This window comes from Cotesia glomerata, linkage group LG3, assembly GCF_020080835.1.
Source record: "Cotesia glomerata isolate CgM1 linkage group LG3, MPM_Cglom_v2.3, whole genome shotgun sequence".
NCBI classification, from domain to species: Eukaryota; Metazoa; Arthropoda; class Insecta; order Hymenoptera; family Braconidae; genus Cotesia; species Cotesia glomerata.
Window position 1 is genome coordinate 6,300,430 of NC_058160.1, and position 17,907 is coordinate 6,318,336.

A 17,907-nucleotide genomic window follows, 5' to 3' on the forward strand; every position below is an offset into this window, starting at 1 on the left:
TCGCATTAATAATAAATAACAAGAAATTTATAAATATACGATTGTTTTATAAATTAAATATAGTTTTTTATTTTATTCTATTTATTATTATTTGAAGAAATACGTTAAAAAAAATTATAACTACCAAGTAGCTGAAATAAAACTTTTTTTTACTATGACTAATAATTTTTTATTTATCATTAAATAAAATTTGTTGTACGTGAATCACTAAATTACATCGTTAAAAATAAATTTTTGTAATTAAAAAAATTTCGTTGCCACAGAATATCATTTTTATACAACTAAAACTATGTAATAATTATTCTTTGTACACAGTATTGATTACTTTAGGATCTATAAATTTTCTCGGTTTACCACAAAATTTACCATTTAACAATCTCATAAACACTGTAATAGTATTATATTGAATAAGATCAGTATAAAATAAAAATCTATTATAATTTGGGTATATTTAAAATATCCACTACTTATAATATATAAAAATTATTAAACTAATTAAAAAATATAAAAGTTTGATTTTATTGCTTTATATTAAATCGTAAACCGAGTAAAAATTAAAGAGTTATGAACAAAGACAAAATAGAAAAAAAAAAAAATAATAAAAACCATTGAACGAATACATCGTTAACAATAATATAATTAATTATTATTAAATTATAATTATTAATTAATAACTACTGTAAGGGCACTTGCTTGTGCTGTTGCAACTCAAAAATTGCATGTTTACAGCCATGTACATTTTTTTTATATATAAAAAAAAGAACAAATAAATCACGTTCACGTTTCAACGCGAATCATGTATTGTTAACATCTAATATCCTTGTCTTATATTTTCTTACTGTCATAATTATATTAATTATCAAATTAGTCATAATTAAATTAATATGAAACAAATTAAGCTATAATAATTAATTGTTTAAGAAATTGAGGAGAAAAGCGCACTTTCAAACAATATGATTTTTTATGAATTATTTAATTAATTTACATTATTAAATGAAGGTCGAACCGAGTTTTTCAAAGTTTTGTTTGGAATTATAAACAATTTAAAGTGACTCAATATACTTATTTGTTTGAAATTGTTTTTTATCTTCTGTAAATCTTTAATTATACTTATTAAATTAATCAAACAGAACTTTGATTAACAGCAACATTATCTAAATGTTTTTTAATACTCTCTAGTTCTTCCATATCAGTCACAGACGCTTCGCACTTGAAAACAACTAATGAGTGATAAAAATGTACGGCAAACGCAACAAATACAATTAATACAGGAATTACAATAATGGTGCTAGCCATCGCGGCCATAAATGAATAATCCCAAAATTTAACCCAGCACAATATTGCAATTTCAACGAGAAATAGAAATAGTCCAAGGACCGTTGAAAATGCCCAGGCTAATTCAATAAAACCTCTCATTCGTTCATGAGGTGACTCGGTTATTAAACGTGATATTTGAAGTTTACTAATAGCTTCAATATTTGGTAATAAATAAGTGCTTATCATTAATGCAAAAATATGTACGGATACTAATACTGTTGTGCAGACAGCGAACATTACAAAAAGCCATTCAGGTACTTCTGTTGGTTCGTTTATTTGAAGTTCAACCATTGCTACCTAGAACAAAGAATTTTTAACAAAATTTTTAATTATACATATTTATCATTATTGTAATTTTTTCCATTAAATACGAAGATAAATATTTTAATTTTTCATTATAATGTAAAAGAAGTTTAAAGAAGACTTAAGAATTATTCACCGGTGTTTACGATGCTCATTTATTCGATTTTCTTATCTTATTGGATAAATTATTGATGCAATACTAAGTGAAAAATAATATACATAATTAATGCTGACATAATAATTTACATACGATTATTGAAATTCCCAGAAGTGTTTAAATTTTGTATCTTAATTTTTCCATAACCGTATGCTATAATTTAAAAAATTTATTATATCTTATGAATCCTTGAAGAAGTTCCAATGAAAAAAATAACTTTGATGAGTAAGATTATTATCGCAATTCTTATATTATAAGAAATTCTGATTAAACCACAGTACTGTGAAGAAAAAACAAACATTAATTTTTTCTTGTAATTAATAAGATGATACGTGAAAAAAAATGTTATTTATTGTTTGTCTTTGCCTTATGTAATTTTCGATCTAATCGTCAATTAGCAATATACTCATAACGCCATATAGTCATATCAGAATTATTCGCGACTTGGACAATTAATTGGATAATTCAGGAAACACCTCTCATAATCAAACTAACATGAAATACCTTTGTCAAGCCAGTATTATTATTTGTTTTTTTTTTTTTTTATAATTAATGACATTAATTATTTTTTTATACTGTGAATTATATGAAAATAATTTCAATCCCAACACATTTTTTAAATTTATATTGTTACCTAGTAAATTACGGCAATTTATTCATTATTTTTTAATAGTAGTTCATAAAAAAAAAATAACAATTTGCAATGAATTTTAATTGCAGCAGTATGTTGGTAAATTATTTGAAATAATAGTAATAATAATAAAAATTATAATCATAAACAAACCATAGCAAATCCACTGAGTAATTCTGAAGTAGTAGCAGTTGCTTTTAGTTTAGCTCGACTCATATGAAGTCTTCGCCACGACAACCCTTGAGGACCTTCTGATTCATTTTGTTGTAAGTTCGGTGAATGACTAGACATTCCATTATTATAATTACAATTACAGCAATTAGCACAATAAGAATGATTAGCAGACAAATTATTGGTTGAGTATGACGAAGTAGTAGTGAAAGGTGAATTAGATATTTTAGCAATATCTATTGCAACAAATTTACCGGAATTATTATTATTACCAACTTTCGGAGACTTTAATGGCGACAAAGTAACTTCACTTTGGGAAGAATACAATAAACTTTTGGAACTATTGCCAATAGAGCAATTAGAATTGCTGTATAAGTGTGATTTAGATAAAAATCCAGCTGAAAGTGGCCTATTTCTCGACACTTGATTATAACTTGGCGTTTGTCTCCAATTCATCTGCCAAAAATCGATTTGTGTTGACTTACTGCATTTACCACTGACTGTTTCTTCATTAATACGTCCTCGTTTATCACTACTACTTATTACTATTCCAGTCTCGGAATTATTCGGACTCATCTCAACGGTACTCGTTAGATCTTTATTACTTAAGTAATTACTCGAATGGTCACTCGACATTGTAATTATTATTTTATGTATTGTTAATATCTCATCGTATAATCGTAAACCTTGTTAACTTTAATTGATAATTATTTTTTTTCTCTTTTTTTAAACATAAATCCTTCTGTTATATTTTTAAAGTATTTGATATGATAGATAACAAGATCGACTGTTTTATAAATCTCTGTGAGATAAGATTTCAAATCACATTCGCTCTATTAAATAAAATAATTCATTTGCACATAAATTTGTAATCACTTATTAAAATCTGGGCTATTAAATTTATAAAATACAGCCACTTATCACAATAAGACAAACAATTCATTGTGACACTTAAGCAATGCTGTCTATTTAAAGATAACGATAGCAGTACTGCAGAATGTTGACCGGTAACTGAATTTTGAGTCTCCGCACTCACTCTCAATGCTTACTGTCATGTGGGCAGCATAAAAAGTAACACACTGTACTCCCTACCCAGAGGAAATCATAACAATAGCATTAATTGCCTTGGAGTCATATCAGCCGCATAATAACCGGCTATATGTACAATTTCTAAGTGAGCGTTTTCCTTGCTCATATATTCTTACTATACTTGTAGCCAACGATCTTAAGCGATTTGCAGAATAGGTGATGCAAGACATTTTTACCTGCTAAATTTCTTCTCAGGTATTTGACTTTGATCATTTTATCATTACGACTTACTGTCGTACTTATAGTACAAGTCTAAGGTCAATGATATTAACATTCATTACGAAACTATTTTGTCTAGTTTTTTTTATCTGTCGCCAGTTAACATGTTAGAGTCTGCGTTAATCCGCATTTTTTATTACAAAAAATGATATCAAAATTCGATAAGGTGAAGAAATATTATTGTAACGTTTTTTAAGAAGAAAAACAGGAAAATTTATGATACAATAATTCAAGTATGAAATTTATTGTAGGCGTAGAATATTCAACTTTCATATGTTTGATAGAATTAGTATTATGATGCAATACTGAATTATCGGCATGAACAGTCTATTTATTTGATACATTAACATTATAAAGATTGTATGTCTAGTAAATATTATATTGTAACATAATAATTTTTAAATTAATTCTCATGGAAACATCTAACTTATTTATTTTAATCCATGAAGATAAAACAAAATAATTTAATTTAAAAAATAATTACTCAACATAATTTTATTTTACCGCATACTTCATACGAGAAGAATAAGTTTTGAGTTCAAAAATTTGAATATTTATTCAATTAAACGGTATAAACAATTTTAATAATTTTTAATTATTGGTAATTAATTTTTTTACACGAATTTGTTTTATCATTTGAAACATAAATAAATTTCTTGCTATAAAATTAGCGATAAGATGTAACGTTACTGACAAAGTATAAAAAAAGATGTTTATTAAAAAATATCCTTATGAAATTTGAAAAATGATTTGAGTCTTATATAATCATTGCATGCACGTATGACGTTGCGTCCAGAATATATACGTGTACATCATACCAAACATCCGGTAAGGATCTATATTTTTATGCATTATATACTTTTGATAGATTTTCTAAGATTTTAGAATTGACAACACTTATTTTATCTATTTCTCAGAAGCCGCTTATTAATAAGAACATCGAGCTAAAATTTTTCTGACTACTAAACCAGATGTATTGACACTAAGCTCATCAGAAGACTTCTGAAAGTTACTTGAATTTTTTATTATTAGAGCATGGGGATAAATTTTTAATTGAAAAATGTGCATCTAAAGCTTTTTAAAATACATCTTCTCGGATGAAACTAAAATTATCTGATATCTAAAATTTTTCTTTGTTTTTATTACAGATTAATTATAAATAAAAATATTTTTTCAAAATTTACACGTGTAATTTTTTTTAATTTTTAGATCTGGAATTTTTTTATTAAAATTATTTCATTATAATTTGGTCATTATAAAAACCCCAAAAATTGACAGATGTCTGTTGATTTCAGTATTATCTTCCAGGTTACTGAATTATCTTAAAAAAGCTAATGTTTTACGATAATACTTTGTTTAATAAAATAATTTTTTTTTTTTCAACAAAAAACTTCCAAGCACTTACTGCAAAAGAGGTTTTTGATGATTTTTTTGTGGAATTTATTTGACAATAAATTATATCCGAACAAACATTCCAACTGTGTTAGCTTTTATAGATTTGGCTAAAGCCTTCGACACGGTAAATCATAACATTTTACTTGATAAGCTTTGGAAATACGGTATACGTGGTATACCACACCAACTTCTGAAAAATTACTTGAGCAATAGAACACAATGTATTAAATTAAATAACCATACTAGTGAAACTAAAACTATTAAAGTTGGGGTTCCGCAAGGCACGATTCTTGGGCCTTTGCTGTTTTTATTATACATAAATGATATTTTTAAAGTGATACCAAGCAATGCTATAGTTTCCTATGCTGACGACACAGCTATTTCTTGTACTGGAAATAGCTGGAATGAAGTCAAATATAAATTAACTGAGTGGCTTAATAAAATAGATACATGGCTCAGGGAAAACCAACTATCTCTTAATGTAGAAAAATCTACTTTTATTACCTTTGGAAGCTACATAGACAGTATCCCAAATAAGTTTGATTTACAAATAAATGGTAAGCCTCTGACAAGAGTTGATAATTGTAAATATTTAGGGATATATTTTGATAAACACTTGAAGTGGGATAAACATGCCTATGAATTATCTAAGAAGCTTAACTATTTCACTTTCCTTTTTTACAAGCTTAGCCAGGTACTTAATTCTTCTATTTTAAAAACTATTTATCATGGACTGTTTGAAAGCATAATAAACTATGGCATTGTTGCATGGGGAGGAGCCTATAACAATTCAATTAAACCTGTCACATCTCTTCAACATAAAATAATTAAAAAGCTATGTAAAAATAATTACAACAATATCCCCTTGACAATTAGAAACTCATTTATAATAAATGCATTAACTTACTACTATCAAGAATGTAAAAGCCTATTCTATGAAAAATGTACAAATACAAGATCTAAGTTGTTAGTTCTACCAAAAATAAACAAAACTATTAGTACTCAGAATGCTTATTATGTAGCAATTAAATATTATAACAAACTCCCTGCTGATATGAAAACTATAGTCTGTAGTAAAAAATTGTTAAAAAAAAAGTTAAGTTACTGGATAAGAAACCTTAATGGTTAACATGCTTAAAAAATGTAATGGAAAATGCGAGTATTTGATTGGATATTTCTTTTTATGATAATTATCTATAATTTTGTATTTCTTTCTATATAAATTTATTACTTTTGTACTTATTATCTCTTTGGATTGTATTATCGACAAAAATTTTGTAAAAATTATATATATTGTAAAATTGGTATTTTTGTACTGGTTCTATAAACAGGTGTCTTTACACCTCGATAGAATTCTTTACCAGATAAATAAATAAATAAAATAAATAAAAAAACTTCAAGAGATGAAAAGTAAACACAGAACGAGAAATATCTACGAGTTTTTAAGAATTTTTTAATGTAATGTAAAATAATTTTTACCAGGAATAAAAACGATAAATCAAATATGAAATATTGTAAACTATATTTATGTGAGATAATGGTTTATTGATTTATTTTATTTTCATTTCTGTCTCAAAATTTTCATTTAAAATAAAGAATTGATATTTGATAGACTATTAAAAGCTAAACTTCAATGGTATGTATCCAAAACAATGAAATAAATTTAGATTTGCTTGCAGTAACAATCGTTAAATCTCTTATGAAACTTTGAGCGTTTCGATGAAATTGTAGTTAAAAATGAATGAGTACTAAAAAAAGCTATTTGAAAAATTCAATTTTCAGTTTATAAAAATTAAATTAGCCGACAACCTAAAATTTTTATAATTTGTTTTATTGAAAAAATTATTATAAAAAAATTAAAAGAAAATATTTCACATGTCGGATATTTGAAAAATTATACGTGTAATTTTTTTAAATATTTTTTGCTTGTAATTTAATTGATGAAAAAAATAAAAAATCATTTACAGTTTTTTAGAATTTCAACATGTAAATTTTTTAAAATATTAACTTGATAAAAAAATTGTCTGTCAATTTTAAAATTAGGTATCATTGCGCTGAATGAATTTATTTAAATTAAAGAAAAAAAAAAACGCGCGTAAAATAAAACAATGATGGCAGTATATTTACAATTGATAAAAAAGGCGTTTTGATAAAAAAATACCGACCGATCAAGAAACTAGATGACATCGACATGACATAGTTTTTATTTTTGTTGTATGTTTTCACCTAGCAATTTAAAAACATATAGGTATAGATGATGTGTATATAAATGTTGACGTTCAAAATGGCGACTACGGCGACAGCATATAACGGATGATGTCGACGTGGATATTGTGGTCCGATTATTAACGTGTTAAAGTGTGGCCGTTTATTTACAATCTATAAAATAATAAAAAATAAAAAATAAACAAAAACAAATAAATTATTTGTTAAAAATGGGTGAAGCTAAGCCACAACACGGCGCTCAAGAAATGAAGGGTTGGCTTTTTAAGTGGACTAATTATCTCAAAGGTTACCAACGGAGGTGGTTCGTCCTGTCAAATGGCCTCTTGTCATACTATAGGTATTTTTATTAATTGTCAATAATTATTTATTGTAATATGCTTTGTCATTTCACAAATCTCTGGCATCATCATATTTATATTATAATTTTTTCTTTAATGTCTATTGTACATGCTAATTATTGTGCCAAATAATATTTATTAACTTCCTGATATTTTACATTCTAACACAAGTTTCAATGACCTTCATGTTAGTAAATATAAACTACTGTGTTTTTGCATAATATAAACACAGTTTTCATTATTAAAACATCTGTCATAGTATTTATTAATTATATAAATATATTTCATTTATTTATTATTCAGTAATTCTGCAGATTGTAGGTCTTTAGTCTTAACTTAATTTAATAGCTCCTTATAATTTTTTTAATTTATACCCCTTTTTAACAATTAATTATGCTTTTATTGTCTGGGTGATTTTTTGTTATTTATCGGGTATTTCATTTTTTTCTAAGTTTATTTTAGGGCTACAAATTACTCCATCTGGAAGATTATTGGTTGCTTATTACTAATACATTGCAATGTATGCTAATAGAGTTGTTGTCTCACTAAATGCTCATTTCAATGGCTATTATTTTCTCTCTGGGTATTTAATTATTGTTAATTAATCTTTTCAACTGTGTTTCAATATCATTGCTGCGTAATATTTTATTTTTAACTTATATTTTTTCATCTATATACATATTATTTAAGTATTTTACTTAACACTTGTTCTGTAATTTTTTTTTATTCTTCGAATATTTATTTTTTAAATTGATGTTAATTTTTTACTGCTGTAACTAAAATATTAAAAAAAAATTTTTTTAATTATTTGAATATTTCACAGATTGATTTTTAAATTCAAATTATTTATGTAAATGAAATTTCGTCACTCTAAAGTATTAGATACAAATTTTATTATAAATTATTCATGTAATTATAAAGAGTTGTTTACAAATTTAGCCCTTTAATGTTCTGGAAGCGCAATGAATCTCAGTGTGAGCTGTTAGGGGAGAGAGCCAATCATAGACCGTTATGCGGTTGTGTGAAAGACGGTTTAGTTGTAGTAGTGTGTCCACGTGTCCCTTTCTACTACTTTTCTGGTCCCCTCTCCAAGAAAAAGACTATAGCTCTCTCACTTAAAGAAAAAGACATATGACTCGAATTAAGAGTGAGGATTCAAGGCCGAACATTAAAGGGTTAGAGTATTAAAAAACCATGAAACATGAATTAAAATATTTGACAAATCCTCAAGGTATAGAATCAAATTTATGGAGTAAACAGATTGAATTTCAAAATTAAACAATCAACAAATAATAATAAAATTGTATGTACTTGCTGATAACATTCTTGTTATCTATTTTTTTATTGTATAAAAAACCTGTCAATAAACGCGTTAAATTGTAATATTAATAATGTCAATTTTAATTTAATAAATGAAAAAAATCAACAACTATTTTTGTCAATTATAATGAATTAAATTCATATTATTACAAGTACGGTAGTAAAAAATTAATAAATTAAAAACGTTTATATAGATGAAAGTAAAATTTTTCGTTGACTAACAAATTATAATTTTTTAAATAAAATTTAGAGCGTAGCATTATCATTTACAATTGTTTATCACCATCTCTCCTAAATATTATGAAAATAATAATCATATTAGCAAAAAAAAACCTTAAAGTTTTCAAAATTTTGTTCATACATTTATGAAACTAAATTTTGTTTAGCTAACTAAAAAAAAATGAAGCAAAATTAGCACAAAGTGAATGTGGGCCTATTTGTTTTATGAATTGTTTAGGGCTGAACCAAAGGGGGGGCCAAAGATTTCGACACGACGCAAGCGGAGGGCTGGCAGTGCCTCCGAGTAAGTAAAAAATACCAAAAAAAGAATAAAAAAAAAGAAAAAACAACAAACATTTTTAAAAAATAGGAATTTCAAAATTCGATTTGATATTTCTTAATTGGATTTCATTTGTTTAATCTTCCATAAGTATGGTAATGGATGTTTATTCTTCAATATTCACTTATTATTGCTTGGAAACCCAATTTTTTTACTAAGTATTTTTTAATTTTATTATTTTTTCGCCTCTTTTCTGTTTTAAAATTCACGAATTATAAATATTTTTATTCAAACCATATTAAAAAAAAATTAGAAAAAATAAAAAAATTAATTTTTAATACGCTTTCAAGCTATTTGTACAAAAGCCCAATTATTTTGGCGTTTGATTTGCCCATTAGTTGCATAATGTTATGTATATATATTAAAATCTATACTATATAGTTATTCGAATAACTTTGGGGCTCAAGTTATTTCGATCATTTGTAAATATAAATCTAGATATTTATTAAATTTTATATAATTTCATTTACATTTACTTAAATCACCAGACGTTCACTGTTTATTATTTCGTTAAAGTAAAGTAAAGTTAAAAATATTTTTACCAGAACTACACCTTTTTAACTTTTAAACATTATCAGCTATGTAAATATTTATGTGGTGATAAATTATTTTTTAGGATATACATGCGTGCACACATCACATTATATATCACATCTATTGTACAAATTTTTTGTTCATAAATTAATTTAATTAATAACAGTTCATGCCTCGCATAGTTTGTAAAGTTTAAACTTTATAGTTTGACATACTTAAACGCAACTTTTTTATTTCAAACAAACACTCAAAAATTTTAAGTATAATTAAAAAAAAAATAAAATACATGAGTATAGTCTAATTAATTATCAATATTTAATGCATGGAGTTGAAACAGCACTACTTAATTACATTATTAACACAGCACAGTTGTATTTCTACGAGATTTGCATTTTTTTATTTTACAAGTAGTTTTTTTTTGTTTTTTTTTTTTTCAATTATAAAATATCCATTTTGTTCAGTTATAAATTTATATTTAAATTATAATTCTAGTCACAAGTGAACATATATTAATAAAAAAATAATTTGATATTTAATTTATTTATTTAAAAGAAATTAAAAAAAATATTTATTGTGTAAGTAATAAAAATAGTAATATGTGAATATGTGTTGACTGTGTAACTAGTTTTCTATACTTTTGGATATAACTTGGGCGAGTAGCATAGAGAAACTCGTGTGTTCATATGGTTTGTTTAGGAATCCTGCCGAAATGGCTCACACATGCAGAGGGGCTATATCACTTCATGGGGCCTTAATTCACACTGTGGATGCATGTACTTTCGTTGTAAGCAATGGTGGTACTCAAACATTTCACATAAAAGCGGCGACTGAGGTGGAAAGACAACAATGGGTCACTGCTTTAGAATTAGCCAAAGCTAAAGCAATACAAGCCATGGAGTCAGGTTTGATAATTAAATATTCTCTTTACCTAAAAATAATAAAAAATAAGACAAGTTAGTTGATTCAATTTAAATGTATTAAAAAACGTTTAATAAAACGTTAAATTAAAGTCCATAAATAAATGTATAAATTAGTACTTAGCGGAGAAGGACAAATCTCACTTCATGAGAGCATCGCTTCGTTTCAGAAGAAGAGGAGGAAGAATACCAAGACAATGACAATCAGAAAGGAGAGAACACATCAATAATTAAAGACCTGACTGAGCGGTTGAAGGATTTACAAACTTGCTACGAACTTATATCTAAACGTGGCACCCTTTTGACGAGATCTTTGGTAGATCTAGAATCACTTGAATCAGCGAGTCCAGATACTGCTTCGAAAATAAAAACTGTCAGTGAACGTGCTACGTTATTTCGTATTGCTGCTAATGCAATGATAAGTGTAAGTTCTATTATTATGTCTGCTTTTCAATAAATCAGTACCTGCAGTAGTTAATTTTGCGCTATTATTACTGTGATATGTATAAATAGTGTTTAGCTATAAAAAAAAAAAAATTTTTTTTTACAATATAAATCAGAAGTAAAGTAATGTCAGAAAATTAATTTCTTTCGACTAAATTCGGAAAGCTACGTATATATTCAATATTTAATGTCTTTTTAGCTGTCACATGTCCAATAGTTTATAACAATAAAAGCTTTGGTCAAAGTTATTTAACATTAGTATCGGGAAAATATTTGAGTAAAATAGTTTTATTATTATTTGAATACGCAGCATTACTTCTTTTTTATTTTTTTTTTAATTTACAGTAATTTGGAGTTTGTTTAAAAGCACGAGACTATTATTTAACAGTGCTTCAATGCGAGTGTTGAAAATTATATGTGAATTTGTATTATGTAACTTTTTTTGCATTAAATGATTATTGAGACTACTACTTCACGATAAAATGATAATAATAATATAATTAACTTGAATGATGTAGACGAGTAATGATTATCTTCAATTGGCCCAACAACAAGAACCAAAATGGAAAAAAATGCTCCAACATGAACGAGATCAAAAGGTACGAATAGAAAAAATGGTTGAACAACTAGCACGTCAACATTCTCATCTAGAAGAGGCTGCACAACATGCTTTACCACCTGGAATACCTGCAGGAAATCATCGATCAACACGTAATAATGATTCACAATATTTACAATACAGCTGAAACGATTCATTTTGATGATTGATTTAATATTAAAAAAATTATATGACTTTGAAGACATCATTCGAATTTTCGCGGTAGCGCGTCAGCATTTACAATCCGCGAAACAACATGAGATAGCACATTTACCATGCCATTGAGAGAGGAACATTTTCGTGTTATTTTTTTTGGAGTATCATTGTGAGTTTTATCTTACGATGATAAACTATATGTTTCTTATTTATGTTAAACTTCTGTCATTGGTTTATTTACTCAAATACTTAAATACTGTACAATACTAACCTTATCTGACTAACATATGTAGGTGTTATCCGTATGATTATTAATGCATGTTGTAACATACATGTAGTTATTGTTATATATGTCGAGACTAAATAAACCAATCACAGAAGTGAACCGAAGTGAGTAAAGAGACAAATCTAACTCGAGCCAACTTATACTTACTATTTGTTTAGTCGTTTTTTTGTGGTTATCTTCATAAAAATCTTACTAGTAATATAAAACAAGTTTCAAGTACAAAAACAATTACAAGCTAGGTTTGACAAACATTTAATTGTTTAAAAAGCTAAATTTTTTATTACCAATATTATTTCATAATATTTTTATGTAATTTGATTAAACAAATAGCTATGATTAATTTAATTAGCTTTTATAAATAAACTACATAGATTTTATTAGTGGGAAACAAAATGTCTGAACTAGATTTTTTTTATTACCGATAGAATTCAATTAAGTAATTGTTTACTACATGCTTATAGAAAACAATAGAAAATTTTACATCATGATCATTTTTTGTTATTTTATATTCTACTTATAGCAATTAAATTTAAAGTGTTTCAATGAAATTAGAGTTTGAAAAAAATTTATTTGTAAAAAAAATTTAATTATTTTTCTAATAAGGATATAACTACTTAATTATATAATTTTTTTATAAATGACATGTTAGTTACCCAATTAAGTTTATTGCTTATCTATCTAAAATTAAAATAACGTATTTTTCTTTTAAGATAATATGAATGTTAGTTTTTCTTTCATTTTTATTTATATGTTTAAATAATAAATTTTAATTGATTAATTGCATATAGATTCAGTGGCAAATACTTCACCATCAGAGGACGACGAAGACAATGTAGAATTTTATGACGCCGAAGAGTCTGACACATTCACACTAGCTATTCCTGGCAGTACAACCGGTAACTCGCTGTCACGTGAACGTGTTCGAAACGATTCACAAGGGAGTGATGATGGATCTAGTTCTGAAGGAGATCCAGCACCAATGTCTACCAACGATCCATCCCGAACCGATTCGTTCCACATCGTGACCGATTCTTCAGTATTGTCACAAACATCCAGAAATACTGCCGATCTGGATAATGTAAATGCTTACTTTATGATTTTTTCCGGGATTCAAAAAATTATAAAGATTCTTATGATTTTCTGAATCCCGGAAAAAATAGACCTGGAAAAAATTTTTAATTCATGAAAAATTCATATTATTTCAGATTTACTAAATTATTATTATTATTATATAATAATTTTAATGAAATAATATGAATTTTTCATAATTTAAAAATTTTTTTCGAGTCTATTTTTTACGATTACCCGATTTTTTAATTTATATTTTGTTTTCTACTTGACTGTAAATTACAATGTTGTTTTTGACTTTTAGTCGGATTGGAAAAGTGATAATGATGGCAATAATACCGGGATGAAGACTGTAAGTAAACGAATCCGAAGAACCCGGGTACCTGAAAAACCAAATTATCCATTAAATTTATGGAGCATTATGAAAAACTGTATTGGGAAAGAATTGTCGAAAATACCGATGCCAGTTAATTTTTCTGAGCCTCTTAGTATGCTACAGCGTTTAACTGAAGATTATGAATATGCCGAAATCCTTGACAGGTATTTTTTTTAATTAAGAATATAATTATCAATTTTATATGTTCAATAAATTTAATTTAAATTATTTTATTTCTATAACAGAGCAGCTGAATGTACAGATGCTTGTGAACAAATGGCATACGTTGCTGCTTTTACCGTTTCCAGTTACTCAACAACGGCATCTAGAACTGGTAAACCCTTCAACCCTCTTTTAGGTGAAACGTATGAATGTGATCGAACGGAAGATCTTGGATGGCGGGCAATATCGGAACAAGTATCTCATCATCCTCCAATGGTTGCTCAATTTTGTGAAGGTCGAGCGTGGCAATGCTGGCAGGAATTTACTATGGCTTCCAAATTCCGTGGTAAATATCTTCAAGTAAGTAAAACAAGCCTGACTGAATAAAGAATGTAAAGAAATTTGACAAACTGATAAATATTAATATCATTTAGGTAATACCTTTGGGTACTGCACATTTAGAGTTCAACAAAAAAATAGGAGACAAGTGTCCTCATTACACGTGGCGAAAAGTTACAACCACTGTGCACAATATTATTGTAGGTAAACTATGGGTAGATCAAAGTGGTGACATGGATATTATTAATCATACTGACGGTACTAAATGTCACCTTAAGTACATTCCGTACTCATATTTTTCACGTGATAGTCAACGAAAGGTTAAAGGTGTTGTTATGAATGCTGACAAAGAAGTTAAATGGGTTGTTCAGGGTACTTGGGATTCAAAAATTGAAATTGCACCTGTCATAAGTACTTCTGGTAGTCCAGATAATCCAATTTACAAAACAGGTCCATACACTCTTGCTTGGAAACGACATATGCCTCCGTAAGTTTTATTTTTATCTATGAAAAATATCGCATTTGGAAATTATTCTTATTAATTTAAAATATATTTTTTAATACAGAGATGATTGTGAAAAATATTATTCATTTACTGAGTTAGCCTGTCAATTAAATGAACCTGAAGACGGTGTAGCACCAACAGATTCGCGGATCAGACCTGATCAAAGGTTAATGGAAAATGGGCACTGGGATGAAGCCAATAAAGAAAAATTACGCCTCGAAGAGAAACAAAGAGCAGTACGACGAGCACGTGAAAGTGAAGCTGAAAAAGCAGCTGCTGAAGGTATATAAAAATATTTTTTTAAACTTTATCTGTAATAGAATGAGTCAAAGACAAAAATAATTTTTAATATATCTTGTATTTTAGGATTGCCATATACTGCTTATGAACCAGTATGGTTTTCAAAACAGGAAGACAAGATTACGGGTAGCTTATGTCATACTTACAACCATGAATATTGGGAATGTAAAAATAAAGGAGACTGGTCACGATGTCCAAATATATTTTAACATAATTATAATTATTATGAATTATTTATGGTTATGTACTTGCGATTAAACTTCCAAGAACTATGATAAATACAATTTATTTTAGAGATGAAAATACATTTGGCAAGTATTTATAAAAATAGTAATAAGCTTATTTTATTAATCAAATTTTATTCAATCATTGACAATTATTAATATTTGATTTATCATATATCAAAGAGCTTGATTTTCTCTTTAAAATTTTACAAAAAAATTTTTTTATTATCAAAAAGCTTTTAATCTTTTTTCTTGTTTATAAAAATTTATGTATAATAATTGAAACAATTGCCATTAATCGAAGTCGTTGATGATTAATAATAAATTACTATTTGAGTAAATGATTGAATGAGTAAGTTAGTATAAAAAATAACTGTATGTGTGAGTGCGATAAATGGGTGAAGAAAAACGAATTAATTAAATAAAATACACTATACGAACTTCCAAGATATTCATTTAATAAAACTTTCAAAGTTCTGTACACGACATAATGTAGAAATTTATAATATATATTTGCCTATTAATATTTATATATCATTGATTGATATAGATATATATACATATGCACGACATACGTAAGACCTAATCACTAATCAGTGTATGTGCATATCAATTAATATATAAATTGAAAAAAAAAAATTGTATATTCTCACAGTTGATAGGCTGCGTTCGATTTATTCACTTTGTTTATTCAGTTAATAATAATATGTTTATATTAAATACTCGCTTATTCTTATGAAAAAAAGAAAAAATAAACAAAAGATCAGAGTTTCAGAAAATTAAGTGAAAACAGTGGTCTATGATTTATTATTTACAATCGTCATAACTAATGAACTGTATCATAATTTTAATAATTCATTACCGATAACAAAGATACATTTTATGTACACAATATAAATAAATGAATAAAGTAAATTGAAAAAATAAAAGAAAATTAATAAAATGATGTAGAAAACTATCGTCTATATAAGAGATAATTATCCAACGCAATTTAAATGTTAATGCTTTTGTAGAATATTTAATTGATGCAAATTTATTAATTTTATTGTAAATTGTTATTTAAACTATTCAGCTAAATTTGAAAAGAAAAACCAAGACAATGCAGTGTAATTGTAAGTGTCATTTTATGTTATTAAACTGTTATTGTAAAATTATGACTAAAGCACAAGTATAAAATCAGTATTTGAGTTAAAAGAAAAAAATTACAACCTGAAAATGTAAAGTAGAAAAAAAGTAAATATTCAGCGATATCTTTTACAGTCTAAATTTATTAGTTCATCATAAGTGCCTACGGTTTTCAGTTGAATAAATATTTAAATAAATAAGGAAAGGTAATCAATAATAATATATCAATTTCTCAAATTACTCTGAATGCCAACTGGTTAAAGAAAAAAAATATTTAGATAGATTATAAATCGAATAGTTTTTTTTTTGTTACAAAAGATTTTTTGTTTTTTCTATAATTATTTATTTTTAAAAGTATGAAATAAACGACTGGGACAATGTACAATGTTTAACAAATACATCAGATAATTGTTATGATTTTTTATATAGAATGACATTAACTTGAAGAAAAAATTTATATGTATAAAAATCAAAATTAAAAAAGGTTTTTGTTACAATAATTCTGCAGCTATCTGTCCAACGAAATCAATCACAAAAAATAGTTGACAATATGCTTTGCCAATATGAATAACAATACGATCAATAACTTGCTACTACAAAATTAATACAACCTACATATGTACAGTGATTACAAGTAAAAACAATTGCGTGATAAGTAATATTTTAAATCTATTCAGCAGAGAATTCAGTTGCCTAAAATTTTATTGCTTTCTGTATCAGTCATTTACAATATTTTTACAAATAATACAGTTGCATATTACACAATTATTATTAATTTTTTTTATTAAAATTAATTACCTATATTACCTTATAACAATACAAATGTATAATGCACAAATATTTATATTCACTTGTCATCTAGCGTTACTTTAACGATCACACGTGATTTGATCTGACAGAATACTAGGAAACTTTTTTGCTCAAAATAATTTACAAATAAAATTCTCATGACAGCAATTTGATCCAATATTAATAATTGTGCATGTTATGTTTGTATTTATTTAAAAATATTTTTGAATAAAAATCGAGTGTTTTTACATTAAATTTCAATAAATTTTCTGAAGTAAGTGTTTTAATATAAATATAAGTACTGAAATGAGAATTCAGCCTTTTCACAATTTTTTAATTATTAATAGCAAGTAATTTGT

The 17,907-nt window shown here is 26.3% G+C and overlaps 2 protein-coding genes across 4 annotated transcripts; one reads left to right on the forward strand and one right to left on the reverse strand.

The window, feature by feature from the left end:
- Positions 1-170: 170 nt before the first annotated feature.
- LOC123260900 (calcium release-activated calcium channel protein 1-like) lies at positions 171-4,257 on the reverse strand. Its single transcript, XM_044722273.1, has 3 exons — positions 4,028-4,257; positions 2,562-3,871; positions 171-1,614 (listed from the first exon to the last, which is right to left on the reverse strand). Exons 2-3 carry the CDS (start codon positions 3,213-3,215, stop codon positions 1,123-1,125), a joined length of 1,146 nt encoding a protein of 381 aa, XP_044578208.1. The 5' UTR covers positions 3,216-3,871; positions 4,028-4,257; the 3' UTR covers positions 171-1,122.
- Positions 4,258-7,553: 3,296 nt separating this feature from the next.
- On the forward strand, positions 7,554-17,527 carry LOC123260879 (oxysterol-binding protein 1). Of its 3 annotated transcripts, none has more exons than XM_044722240.1 (11): positions 7,554-7,845; positions 9,624-9,689; positions 10,956-11,161; positions 11,347-11,600; positions 12,139-12,331; positions 13,449-13,738; positions 14,033-14,268; positions 14,350-14,626; positions 14,701-15,092; positions 15,172-15,392; positions 15,477-17,527. In XM_044722240.1, exons 1-11 carry the CDS (start codon positions 7,718-7,720, stop codon positions 15,617-15,619), a joined length of 2,406 nt encoding a protein of 801 aa, XP_044578175.1. In that variant the 5' UTR covers positions 7,554-7,717; the 3' UTR covers positions 15,620-17,527. The 3 variants fall into 3 exon arrangements, with proteins under 3 accessions (XP_044578175.1, XP_044578176.1, XP_044578177.1); XM_044722241.1 differs by having other exon boundaries at positions 7,555-7,845; positions 11,350-11,600; XM_044722242.1 differs by lacking the exon at positions 9,624-9,689 and having other exon boundaries at positions 7,555-7,845.
- Positions 17,528-17,907: the final 380 nt, after the last annotated feature.

What these genes read in the sequence shown, in the direction of transcription:
- LOC123260879 (XM_044722240.1), top strand. Translation starts at nt 7,718, where the DNA reads ATGGGTGAAGCTAAGCCACAACACGGCGCTCAAGAAATGAAGGGTTGG. An exon ending in GGCCTCTTGTCATACTATAG is followed by an intron (nt 7,846 to 9,623) that starts GTATTTTTATTA and finishes TGAATTGTTTAG; the next exon opens with GGCTGAACCAAAGGGGGGGC. An exon ending in TCCGTGGTAAATATCTTCAA is followed by an intron (nt 14,627 to 14,700) that starts GTAAGTAAAACA and finishes AATATCATTTAG; the next exon opens with GTAATACCTTTGGGTACTGC.
- LOC123260900 (XM_044722273.1), bottom strand. Translation starts at nt 3,215, where the DNA reads ATGTCGAGTGACCATTCGAGTAATTACTTAAGTAATAAAGATCTAACG. An exon ending in TACTCAGTGGATTTGCTATG is followed by an intron (nt 1,615 to 2,561) that starts GTTTGTTTATGA and finishes TCTTTGTTCTAG; the next exon opens with GTAGCAATGGTTGAACTTCA.